We start from the raw sequence: 12,727 nt of genomic DNA, 5'->3' as shown, positions 1-12,727 counted from the left end.
GCTGTTCCCACGACCGCAACGGAGGGGACCGAATCTGAAGGAAGCCCTGAACTAAAGTTTTACGGAAACAACAAAAGGAAGAGGAAAATGATATTTCTAGGGGAAATATCCGAAAGCCTTAGAATGCACGCCCTGTGTGCGAGCAATTCCATAGCCTTGATGTGTGCTATTGCATATTTCCACACATAAGCCCTCCTGGCTTCAAACCACAACCTCAAGTGATCGAATTGGCTAAGAGGAACCTCGAAAAGAAGGGGGTAAAGTCTCAGGTAGCCAAGATCACGAAGAAGGTTGCCGATGAGTCAGATTAACTCCCTCGGGGGGTGGAAGCGATCTCAATAACGGTGATGGCGACAGCAAGGCAACATCCTCTTCGTGATGCCTTCATCCTGGATTCAGGAGCCACTATCCATGTTGCCGATGAGAAGACAATATGATCAAGATTCGCACCCCTCACGTCACACAGCTCCCTCCTTACTAGCGATTTAACGGTTCCAATCGATGGCCCCGGCGAGATAAAGATTATCTGAAAGTTAAAGGGGGTTATTATGCTCGAGGAAGTTGTGTTCTGTGAGAACTTTGTCGGCAACGTTATTTTGCTTCGTCGACTTGAGGAGTAGGAATTATAGTTCGATATGTCGAAAATGGACCGATATTGTGTACGAAAAAGATCGTTAAAGGAGGTTATCCTCAACCTATCCATCTCGCATGATCAGCATGTGATTGATAAAAGAGCGCTGTCACCTACGACGACATGAAGCGGGAAAGGGTGAAGTCAGCTTCCCATGTTGTCCTCCATTGCACGTATTTTTCTCCGTCTGCTGCCAAACTTGCTAGCCTCCACGAAATCAGCTTGAAGCCGGAGATGCCTATCATCGGCGTGGTGGTGGCCATCTTGACATTGGACCCTTTGTTACGGAAGCTGTCATAGCAGCTGCTGCCTAGAAAGAACTAGAGGACAGATTCAACCAGAGCACAAGCAAAAAAATTACTACATCTTTCGTCAATTTTTACCGGGATCCGGCTTGCTGACGTAGCAGACCTAAGACTGAACCTTGATCGGTGCTAGAGCTCCGGAATTGAATTCTACATGTACGGATGATGGTACACTTCTTCTCAACTCAACATTCCCAAGACTATACTCCCAATTTCAGACAAAGGCCCGCTCTTCCTACTCACTTCCACCAAGAGGAAGAGCTTCACGCAAATTCAACTCTACACAGTTGATAGAACATGGAAGACGGTTGGGAACAATACGAACACTTTCTACTCTCCGCGTTGTACGTATTGCTCGATCTGTCACAATTGTGACATCTGTTGTGGAGAGACGCTACATACTATCGTGAAAGCTCCACTTCTGCCGTATGTGTCGTTTGAGCTTCCATCCAGCACAGATCATTGATCCACACATTCACCACTTCCACTATTAATAACATCATCAAACATTATTTCAATAATACAACTACTACACGGTAGTATCAGAGGGTATCTATGTGCTTCCTCCCATGGTAATATTTTCCCAATAATTGCAAAGAAAATCAAAGGTGAGTGTCCTAACCTCGCTTAAATGACCACATGCGCCAAATGATTGAAAAACAAGATAAAAAGCCGAACCAAACTTGTGCGAGTCCATCACAGGGAACGGTAATCAATGTGTAAAGAGAAAATAAGAAGAGGAAATGATGCGAAGAGGAAGGAGGGGGGGCGAGGTATGAAGAGAGGGAATAGAACAAGATGGTGAGAGGGAGGAAATCAAGGTAAAAGACTTAGGCCGCGCAAGTAGCATCATCCTCTTCATCGATACGACTCACAGAGTCACCCCACGTCCGACGAAACGCCTTCATCTGAATTCCCAGATCCCCTGCAACAGTTCCCACCGGTGGAAGAGGACCGTCAGAGGCATTGTTGGAGAAAGTATAGTTCCCGTCGGCAGAGTAGTCAAAGGATCCGCCATCGGGGTTCCTGAGCGACAGTGTTCTGGACTTGGGAGAATCGTCTTCCTCTTCTCCTTCTTCCTTGTGGGTCGTCGTGTCACCTGGCGGCGTCCTGGTGGGGCTGATGCTGCTCGTGGGACTGATGGCTGCGACATCGCTCGAGGCCGTGGAGGAGGACCGCCTGATACGCAGATCCAGACGGCCGACCAGCGCTTGGAGCTCTGAGATGCTAGTCACCGACCCCGCAGTGCTGGGCTTCCTTGCGGGTAGTGGTCCGACGAAAGAGCCGGCTTCGCCGCCGGTATTGACGATAGCTGCTGGATTCTTAGCCTGGCGCGCCTCCAGCTGTCTAAATGCAAGACCTCCAAAGGATTGGGAGAAGATGGCATCCTCGCCAGCGTCTAGTATCTGTTCCGCGCCCAGCGGCGCGGCGTGCTCGGGCGGCGGCAGGGTCGGCGGCATGTCGACCGCTGGTTCGTCCACAAGCCTCTGGTTGCGCTCGAGGATGAGCCTGAGATGCTCGACCGCGGCGTCCCACTCATCCTTGAGGTGCTGGACGAGGGCCTTGTCGCTACTACTCTGAGGCCTTTCCTGACGGAAGCGGGACACGATGGACGCGCGGCGTGTGGGAGGCGCGGCCATGGTACCAGGGGTGTAGGCAGACTTGCGGACAGAGCGTTCCAGTTCGGCGGGAGTGAAGGCCGAGAAGTGGCAGATGGTGGTGTTGTCACCGAGGTGCTTGATGAGGTGGCGGAAGTTGGACAGGTTAAAACCGTTGTCCTCGCAGTCAAGCGTGTGCAGGGTCTTGTTGGCCGAGATGGCCTCGGCCAAGTCGCCAATGTTGACGTTGAGCATCTGGCTGCGCACGCGCAAGTGCTCGATGCGCGAGTTGTGGCGCATGCCGCTGAGTGCGCTGGAGAAGTTCTTGCCCAGCCTGCCCTCATCCAGCTTAGCGTTGTACCCTGAGATATCGAGGAAGCGAACGGTGTCGTTCTTGGCAAAGAAGTTGGCCACCGTCTTGCAGGCGGCCGTACTCGCTTCGTCGGGGATCGATGAACCGGCCAGGGACAAACACTCGATGGACGTGTTAAACGTTAGAGCCTCCCATAGCTTGACGTAGCTCGACTCGTGGCTAAACTCGACCATCTGGATGAACAGGCTCCACGGCCCGTACCCGGCCGCAAGAACCTGGCACAGCTCGTCGATTCCCTCGTCTAGCCGGCTGGCATTGGCGTGCACCGTCATCTCCCTCGTCCGGCCCATGGCTCGGAACAGCTTGGCCATCTGCCTGCCCGTGAGGCCGCAGCTGTCGACACGCAGCATCTGAAGGTCCTGCGACTGGGGCGTCTCGAGGTATCCTGCCAAGACGTCGACCGTTGCCTCGTTGAGCTATACCAAGTTAGCAGTGCATTCCTCCCTGTCTCTTCTGGAGCACATGTTGCCAAGTGCTTTCCCCCCCATCTGTTTCGTCCCTGAAAAAAAAACATACCACTATCCCAGAGAGGTCCAGTTCCGATAGCGCCCAGCTATAAATAGCTTCGTCAAAGAGCGACGCATCCGGATGAAGACGAGTGTTCCCAGCAATCATAAGCTTCGTAACATTACGTAGCTGGCTCAGGGTGTTGCGGAGAGTATCGAACCATACAACACCCTGGTTGTCAGAAGTATTGATCACCTGCAGGGAGCGTGCTTGCCCCGAGAGGCCACACCAGAGCTTATTCAGCCCCGCATCCCCGAGGCTGCAGCTGGCAAACTCAATCTTCTTGAACCGGACATGATCAAGAGTCATGATGTTCGCTACAAATACAAAAAGTCAGCAACACATCTTTCAGCCAGTGGGTGATGAACGCTTTCATACCAAGTTCGTCGACGTCGCTGAGAAGTAGTGGGTTCCCCGACATGACGAGGTTTCGACACATGCAGAGACCGGCTCTGGCAAGCATCATGATGGGACTGAGCAACTCGGAGCTGGTCCTCCTATGACCAGAAGAATCGACTGACCGCCTAGCCTGGGCGGAGCGCCTGATTGACAGACCCAGACAGTTGCCTAGGTCTATGCTCCTGACTGACTCAGAGGCGAAAGCCAAGGCGTGAATCTCTTGCGAAAGCACGGGGGCCTCGAGAAGGTCCCCGCAGTGATCCTGAGAGATCTTACACCCGTTGAGCGAAGAGTATACGACCCCTTCTCCGTAGGGGGAGTTATCCCTCTTGCCAGCCAGGGCGGACAGATCAACATCGCGAAAAGAGATTGCTCTGAAGAAGTTGTTGAAACGAAGGGCGCGAAAGACGGCCATGAGCTGCATGGACGAGTAAGGGACGGCTACTGTCGAAGAGGACGATGAAGACGATATGGAGGCGGTGTCGTCGACAAGGAGCGGCAGGAGGCGGAACTCAGGCTGGTACGAGGCATGCCAGTCCACAGTCCATAGGGGCACATCGACGTGATATGCGGCGCAGTGAGCCTGGAGAGACCGTCCTATCCCACCCAAGTCGCATCCGGCCGTGAGCTGCAGCGGCGCTGGCAGACCCTTGATCTCGAACACGGACTGCTGCAACTGTTGGGGCCACATGGGCTTCACCAGGCGGTCGGCGCGGCTAAAGGCCTCGATGATGCGACGATAGTGGAGGCTCGCGAGGTCGAGGCGGGTAGTGCGGCCAAAGGGCGACCGGAAGCTTAGGGTGAACCTATGCTCGTGAGCGGCTACGGACGCCGTGAACTTGGTCAGTGTCACGGTACCAAAATGGTTGAACTTGATACGCAGATCGCCCGGGGGCGTGGCAAAGTCGGCCTTGAGCACCTCGATCAGGTAGCACATGCAGGGGCCAATGGCCAAGTAATAGGATGAGCCATCGGTGACGTTATGGGCCTCATCGGCTGCCCCGGACCCTACAGCCCTCTTGGCTACGGGGAAGATGACGTTGGCGGGAGCGCCGTCGAAGGGTGCGCTCTCGTGGTGGGCGACAATATGATCGACGCGCACGCGCAGATTCTCGGGAGTCAGGGAGCCAACGGGCGACTTGCGTAGCTTAACGCGGCACATTTTGTGGATGGCGGAGAGCCACTCGTCGCGCTCCTGGGCCAGGGAAAAGAGAAGGTGTGTTCGACAGTACGCCAGCCTCGGGGTCTGGGAAAACCACCAGAGGTCGATTCCCGGGACAGCCCCGCCGGCCTCGTCATCGTTAAAGATGGCGACGATGGATCGCAGAGGGACCTCGAATCGGATCTCGGACGCGGCCGACTTGCTGCTCAGGCTGCCGTAGGAGCTCGTCCGGCGGGGCGGAGGCTGGACATCGGGAGACGGGGCCAACTGCGGAAAGATGGTCCTGGCGGCCTCGACGCTCCCACACTTGACCAGGCACTGGTCGGTGAGGACGAGGTACTCGGAACGGGCCTTGAGCAAGGATACATCCGCCTTGAGGTGGCCGTTGCGCACGACCTCCATAGTATAGAAGGGTTGGTCGATAGGACTGCCGGGCGAGTCCAGGTCGGCGGCGGTGAGGTTGCTGGATGAGTCGCGTGACGAGGCACGGAGGTGCAAGCGCTCCAGCATAGTGCCGGAGCTCGAGTGTGTCTTTTGCAGCCTGCGGGAAGATGTCGACCGTCGCGGCACCCCGGCGCTGAGCGAGTCGAGAGATGAGCTACTCAGTGACCGGAGGGCCCTCGAGAAGCCCCGGGGGGTCTTGGGCTCGACAATGGCCGGCTCGCCTGTGTGCTGGTGGTCCTCATACTGCTGGTCTGAGGAGGCCAAGGCCACAGAGGTAGTCTTGAGGGACGTTCTGGCCTTTCTCCTCAGCGTATCAGCATTCATGATGGGGGAACGGTGTATGGTTTTTTTTTCTTTGAAATGCCAAACTAGACCGACTGCCGTATGGCGACTAATATGACTACACCCATGCGAGAAGAAGGAACGGGGATGTTTTTCTTCTTCTTCTTGGGGGAGAGAGAGAGGGTCCCGTCTGCCTGCAAAGGGAAATCCCGTGTGTGAAGGGAAAGAAGGTTGACTAGTTGCCCCGGAGGAGTTCTGGGCTTCCTAGTACTGGGTTAGGAGGGAAAGATGGACAGCGTGCCTTGGGTAGGGTTCTGGGGGGAACAAGAGGATATGAATAGCAGGATCACCCGGAGCGAATATGGACTATGACGTTTGGGCGTGACTTGGTCTCTCCCAAATGAGAGAGGGAAGAGAGAGAGAAAGCTGTCCGATCTGAGGTCATACGAGATAGATGAAGACTGAGACACTGCCGCAAGCGTCGCTTGGGTAACGACGCAGGTGAATCTCGGTATGGCGAGAGAGAAGATATGTTTGGGCGTGGAAGGGAGAGAGGGAAGATCCTTTACAGGTACATCGGAGTTGTCTTTATCAAAAGGCAGGGCAGCAGCTGTCTTTTTTATCCTGTCCTCTTTTTGTTTTCGTTGCCCACTGCTGACGAGAGCTTCTGCTCGTTGTTGTTGGTAAATGGGAAGATTGGTGGTTTGGCCCTGCCGATGTGAAGAGGGAGAGAGAGGGAGAAGTTTGGTTTGACACAGAGCAATCAACAACTTTCTTCCCTCCCAGGTACGTTTGTTCTGACGAATAAGGTCTGACCGTGACTTTACTAGTGTTCTTTTGACAGATTTTCGATGACTGGTATGCGATCCGCCGTGGGGGGAGGAGAGTGTGTGTGTGTGATGTGAGTGCAACAGGAATGCAGGGATCGACGCTTGAGGCGGCTTCCCGTCAGTCGGTCGCCGAACTTGTGCTTGTGCGAAGCCGAATGCGGAATGGGAGCAGAGAGCAGGCGGAAAAGAAGGATGGAAAGCAGCAAAACACATAGACAAGAGAAGAAAAAAACCAAGGTCTTGTTTTAATGTTTTTTTTTGGGAGGGGAGGGGGGGGGGAGATTGGACGGCGAGGGCTGTGCGTTATCGAAGTAGCTGTCTTTTGTTTTGTTTTGTAGCTGGGTCCCTTATATTGAAAGCCGGGTTTTATTCCTTTCCTCTCAAATTAGGACCCATGTGAGGGAGAGAGAAGGGAAAGGAAAGGGTTGTCGCAAATGGAGGGGGAGAGCGTGTGTTTGTGTGTGTGCGTAAGTGTTGCACATTGAAGAAAAATGATAATAACAAGTGAGAAAGGCGTGCTCCCAAAACCCGAGAAGGCGGGGCGCGCGGGTGACGGCGGCGGTGGGGGAGCGAGTTGATAAGGAACTGGTTGGTGTGTGTGTGTGTGTGTGTGTGTGTCCGATGTCGTACTCGAGAAACTGGAGCTTCCGAACGGGGAACCAAGGTGGGCTGGGTTTGGAAGCCAAGGGTCAAAATAGCTGGTAGGTACTCGTAGTTCGGTTTCGAGTAGGAATAACCGTAGCAGTCGTGAGAGCAGATCGAAAGATGCAAATGCCGGAAGGAAAATTGGGAGGGATTTTAAAACAATAATAAGAGGGACAGGTTATATGAGATGCGAGGCAAGAGAGACTGAGCGGGAAAACCGGGTCATCAAGGTAGGGAGGAGAGGTGTAGAAGATGAGGAGGAGGAGGAGGAGAGTGGATGGATGAGAAAAAAAGAGAGTGGGAAGGATAGAAGAAGAGAAGAAAGAGACCGAGAGAAGAGAGAGAGTGAGGATGGGAAAGATGGAAATGCCATGCACAAGAAGTGGCCTTTTGACTGCTCATGTGCATATGAGCTAGCAGCGTCTTCATGGTCGGCCATGTCACTCTGGTCGGCTCGTACGGATATTTACAGCAAAGGCAGAAGCGTTATTTTTCTTGGCTTTATTTTTTTCTTTATTTTTTTCTTTTCCTCCTTCTTTTTTTCTCTTACCACAGGTACAGAGTATCACTACCATGGAAGTAGCCATGATCGCCGATCGGTACAAGTACAGGGATATCTCAACACCATGGATTTCCTCTCACGGACTAGTACGTGACGATTCTTCTCCCTCTCTCTCTAGCTTTTTCTCTCTCTTCCAGAGTGGATTGTCCGATCCTACCATCTCCATATATCACAATACGAAGCTAGCAACGGGGCCACCGGACATCGGACACAACACCCTGCTTTCTACTGCGAGGCTGAGTGGGAAGGAGAGGGAGAGAGTGGGACGATGGATGCATGTACATACGTATGCACGCACACACACACACACACACACACACACAGAGCCAAGCTGTACCGTCAGAGTCTCGGGGGAGAGAGGCGAGGCTTGTTGGGCCCAATATTAATCCAACCCCATCCCCCCGTAATAAGGACTACGAATGGGAATAGCTCATAGTGATCACAGTATTATACGTACTTGGCTGAGTCCTCAACCTCGTGCTACGACTTCTGCGGTCTGTGCAGCCCCTCCCCCCACACACACACACACGTCCCTCGTGTCCCCGCCAGCCAGCCAGCCTCTCTCCTGCTTAGCTCCCACCCACCTACCTGGTCGGAGCCGACGATAATCATTACGATGGTCGTCCATGACTTGCATGCATTGATTTTGGATCAAGGTCGGGATTTGCTTGCTCCGTTTCATCGTAGCCGAAACGCAGTCGTCGTCGACTTGTTTTGTCAGACGAGACGACAAGCTTTGTCTTTTATTGCCTCCTCCCCCACTCATCCTTCCCTCATTCTTCCTTCATTCTACCTTCCCTCTCCCCTTTCCCTCAGTCGCCGCATCGGGGTTGGCGATTAAGAAAGAAAAGGACGAGCTGGCTGATGATGGCCGTAGCGAAGCGGCTACGGTCAGAGATCCCACTTGGGGGGGGGGGGAGCAGAGAAGAAAAAGAAAGGCTTAGTCCAACCTCATGTTTTCCAGCCCATTGAGTGGCGACGATCCATTAGGTGTTCGTGGATGTATCCAAAGCATAAAGAAAAATTGGAGAAGAAAAAAACATGTATATACGGATAAAAGTGTTTTAGGTCTCTTCGTGTACGAGTACGGACTCTCTCTCTCTCTCTCTCCCTCTCTCTCGTAAAGGAAAAGTCTATCCAGCTCGTAGGTGTGACGCCATGGGGAGGGTACCATATATCCATAGCTGACTACTCGTAGTGATAATAAACAATATATTACTACATACATGTAAAACCCTCCTCCGCACGAACCACGCCCCCAAAATTTTAGCATCGATCACGGAGGACAGTATCCGTCCTTTCCACTCTCTCTCTTTCACAATGCGTTTTCATCCGATCGGAAAGCATCTCCGATCAAGGTTAGAAAGATACCGGGGGGAGGGGGGTTTTTTAGGCTTTTTTTTTTTTTCTGAAAACACACATGCCCGTTTACGAGCTGGATGAGAAGTAAAAAGAGACTGGTAAAGCAAGAATAACGGGCATGCTGAACCGAAGCCTTGACCTACCTGTACAGGTAGTACGGAGTAATAACATTATAATAGTTCTATTACCATTAAGATAAACCCACCATGAAGTCATACACGACGAATATTGCAGCCTTGGGCCTTGGGCCCTTGCCGATCTCCTTTTCACGTAACGCCCACCCATCTCGTCTGCCTTTCGGCGGTTTTCTTTCGTGTCGTTGGTTCAGCTAAGGAGGCCAATTGCGGTATGTCATGGAGAAGAAGATGAGAGGAGACATTCTGTCTTTCGAAAAGGTTTCCCAGCTTGCCAGCCCCGGCACCTATGATCTTTGTATGATACGATGGGGAAGAGAGCAATGGAGCTAAACGCTTGCTCGTAGTTTGTCCAGCCAATCCACCACGGGAAGGATATGGTGGCAATAGGAGGAGAAGGAAAAGCAAAGGTCAGCTCCTGATACTTATTGGAAGTGATTGTGAGTATGAGTAGTGGTACTAATGCACGATTTGCTGCCTGATCGTCAGGTGCCTGAAAGTAGGCTGCATTCGAATGAGATCATCCTGCCACCCTTATGATGACTGATCGCGAGCATGTGTGTCTGTGTGTATGCCTGCGTCTGTGTGTTGTGCCTGTGTCTGCATCTGTGTGTCGTCACTAGTAACGGATGCCCAAGGAACGTTGAGGATTTCCCCCGTCTACTAGGGACTACTAGGGACGACAAAGTTGGATACAAGCAAGCCCTCTGTCAACGGTCTCTAAAATAAAAAAAAGGGAGACTGTAACAGGACAAAGCAAAAAAAGGATACTCCGGTACAGGGAATCGAACCCTGGGCTCCGCGGAAGATGTTCCCTCAAGTTATGAGAGCGCGAAATGTTAGCCACTACACCATACCGGAATAAGTTGTGCACGGCAAAACATTGTCTTGATCCGCATCTTGTGGTGTTGGCAGTTGCTTCCCTGGCCTTGGACCCCTCCTGCCTGATTCTCAAATCTTACCCGCTGCTCTGTCACCAAGACCGAGGTCTGCCATACACCCACACACACACACACCCGATCAGTATACACGTGCATACGCAAGGGACGAGTGCCCAGTAATACAATGTTTACGCTTACTTGTAACGATCATTGATAAGACGAGAAAAAGAAAGAAACGATCAATCATATATGTATGGAATTTAAACTTTCAACTCTATTACATTATTCTGACTTGTACGACAAAAGAAAACCAAAGAAAGAAAAAACCAGTTGGATTCTGGTACCGGGTAATCAACAATGCCATTGCTCACCGCCTTTGCCATTTCGAGCCAAACATTTTGTGCGGTCAAGGGTCCTTTTTTTAAGTTGGGTGTTTTTCGTAGAAACACAAAAAGAAAATTAAAAGAAATCTGTTCTTTTGACGCTTTCCGCAGTAATCATGAATTGTAAAATAGCGGTCATAGAGTAGAAGAGTATCTTAAGTAAGACCAGGGCTCAACTAACCACTGTCTCGGTAAGTGGTGGTGGTTATTAGCTCTCAATAATAGCAGACATCTATCCGTTGATCGGAACGCCCTCCACTCTTGGCCCAATCTTCCCCAACAACCCCTCCTCCCACTCTCTACTCCTATCCCCATCCTCTTCCTTACACCAACCTTTTCTTTTCTTTCTTTTTTTTTTGTGTGTGTCGCGACAAAGGAAAACAAAAAAAGCCAAAAAAAAAAACACCCAGCTGCTCTCTTCGGCGCTGAGGTTCAATCTTTTTTTTATTGTTTCCTCCCCCACCACCCATTTCTTATACCCCTTCCCCATCGGGGACAAAGAAGCTTTCATCCCGAGCTTGCCCATCATGTCCACCCTCGATACTCAGACATTCAAGCTCCAGCGGGACTATATAATTATCCCCGCTGCACTTCTGGTCGTTGGCACCTTCATCGTTAAGAAGGAGTGGGCTCCTTACTCTGCCGTTCTGGCCGCCTTGTTCGGCCTCTGGAACTACTTCAGCCTTCGTGAGTTTTTGTGTCTCAATCACATATCATCTCCCCTCCCCCCAATCTCGCACGCATCAGACAACCGAACCACAGCCGACTAACCGTATTTACCCTTTTTATCTGCATAGGTGTCAATGCTGTTCTCAAGCCCGACGTATTCCAAGAGTTCCCTCTCGAGGAGAAGACCATCATCTCTCACAATGTAGCCATGTGAGTTCTTTCTCTTCCTCCCCCTTCCCCTCTGCGAGCTAGATGCGCGCGCGCCACGCCCCAAATGCCGAATACCGAAAAAGCCCCCGGACGCAGGGTTACTGACAATACGCTCCCCCTCCCCCCCCCCAAAAAAAAAAACAGCTACCGCTTCAAGCTTCCCTCTGGTAACTCGATCCTCGGACTCCCTATCGGCCAGCATATTTCGATCGGTGCCCCCTGCCCCCAGCCCGACGGCACCACCAAGGAGATTGTCCGTTCGTACACGCCCATCTCGGGCGACCACCAGCCCGGCTTCTTCGACGTGCTCATCAAGTCGTACCCCCAAGGCAACATCTCCAAGTACATGGCCTCCCTGGTGGTCGGCCAAACGATCCGCGTCCGCGGCCCCAAGGGCGCCTTCGTCTACACCCCCAACATGGTCCGCCACTTCGGCATGGTGGCCGGCGGCACCGGCATCACCCCCATGCTTCAGGTCATCCGCGCCATCGTCCGCGGCCGCGAGGCCGGCGACAGGACCCAGGTCGACCTCATCTTCGCCAACGTCACCCCCCAGGACATACTCCTCAAGGAGGACCTCGACGCCCTCGCAAATGAGGACGAAGGCATCCGAATCCACTACGTCCTCGACAAGCCCCCGGAGGGATGGACCGGTGGTGTCGGCTACGTTACTGCCGACATGGTCGAGGTTTGTTCCTTCTCTCTCTCTCTCTCTTTGTGCGGTACACCTCTTCTTAACGTGAAACCTCTAACACAAAATATTAGAAATGGCTGCCCAAGCCCGCCGATGACGTTAAGATTCTCCTCTGCGGCCCTCCTCCAATGGTTAGCGGCATCAAGAAGGCTGCTGAGAGCCTCGGCTTCAAGAAGGCCCGTCCCGTCAGCAAGCTCGAGGACCAGGTCTTTGCTTTCTAAGGTCCCCCTTCTCTACCCTTTGGTCAACAAGACATAAGAAGGGAAAAAAGGAAGCCACCACATCGATTCATTGGATACCATGTTTTACCAGTCATCTCTCTCCCTCCCTGATATGTGTTCTTGAGATAAGAAAAGACATCTTGCATTGCTTTTAAAAGCCGAAACATGGTAAATGACATCTTTGGAGGACCTTTATCTTCTCTTCTCCTTTCTTTTTTTCTTCCCTTTAAAAACAAAAAGTCTGGGAGAACAGAGAGGAAGAATGGCTATAATGTCATCATCTACTTGATGAGGGTGGGATAGTATGAGCGAGATATATACCTTTTCCAGTACAAAAAGGCGGAAGAAGGAATTTTTAGTCTAGGATTTTAAATGAGAGGAAATGATACCAAGGTTTTTTTTTGAGACTCGAAAGGCAGGCATTATGGCAATATA

At 52.0% G+C, this 12,727-nt stretch overlaps 2 protein-coding genes across 2 annotated transcripts; one reads left to right on the top strand and one right to left on the bottom strand.

Moving 5' to 3' along the window:
- Positions 1-1,766: 1,766 nt before the first annotated feature.
- On the bottom strand, positions 1,767-5,743 carry GMORB2_5841 (Leucine rich repeat protein; the record flags this gene model as incomplete). The annotated part of the gene is made up of 3 exons (XM_035467811.1): positions 1,767-3,323; positions 3,424-3,731; positions 3,793-5,743. 3 exons carry the CDS (start codon positions 5,741-5,743, stop codon positions 1,767-1,769), a joined length of 3,816 nt encoding a protein of 1,271 aa, XP_035322777.1.
- A 5,282-nt stretch (positions 5,744-11,025) lies between these two features.
- GMORB2_5840 (cytochrome-b5 reductase) lies at positions 11,026-12,292 on the top strand (the record flags this gene model as incomplete). Its single annotated transcript, XM_035467810.1, has 4 exons — positions 11,026-11,185; positions 11,296-11,377; positions 11,522-12,065; positions 12,143-12,292. 4 exons carry the CDS (start codon positions 11,026-11,028, stop codon positions 12,290-12,292), a joined length of 936 nt encoding a protein of 311 aa, XP_035322776.1.
- Positions 12,293-12,727: the final 435 nt, after the last annotated feature.

This window comes from Geosmithia morbida (genome assembly GCF_012550715.1).
Source record: "Geosmithia morbida isolate 1262 chromosome Unknown scaffold_4, whole genome shotgun sequence".
NCBI lineage: Eukaryota > Fungi > Ascomycota > Sordariomycetes > Hypocreales > Bionectriaceae > Geosmithia > Geosmithia morbida.
Note: the sequence above shows the minus strand (reverse complement) of the source record. Positions and strands in the feature narration are given on the sequence as shown.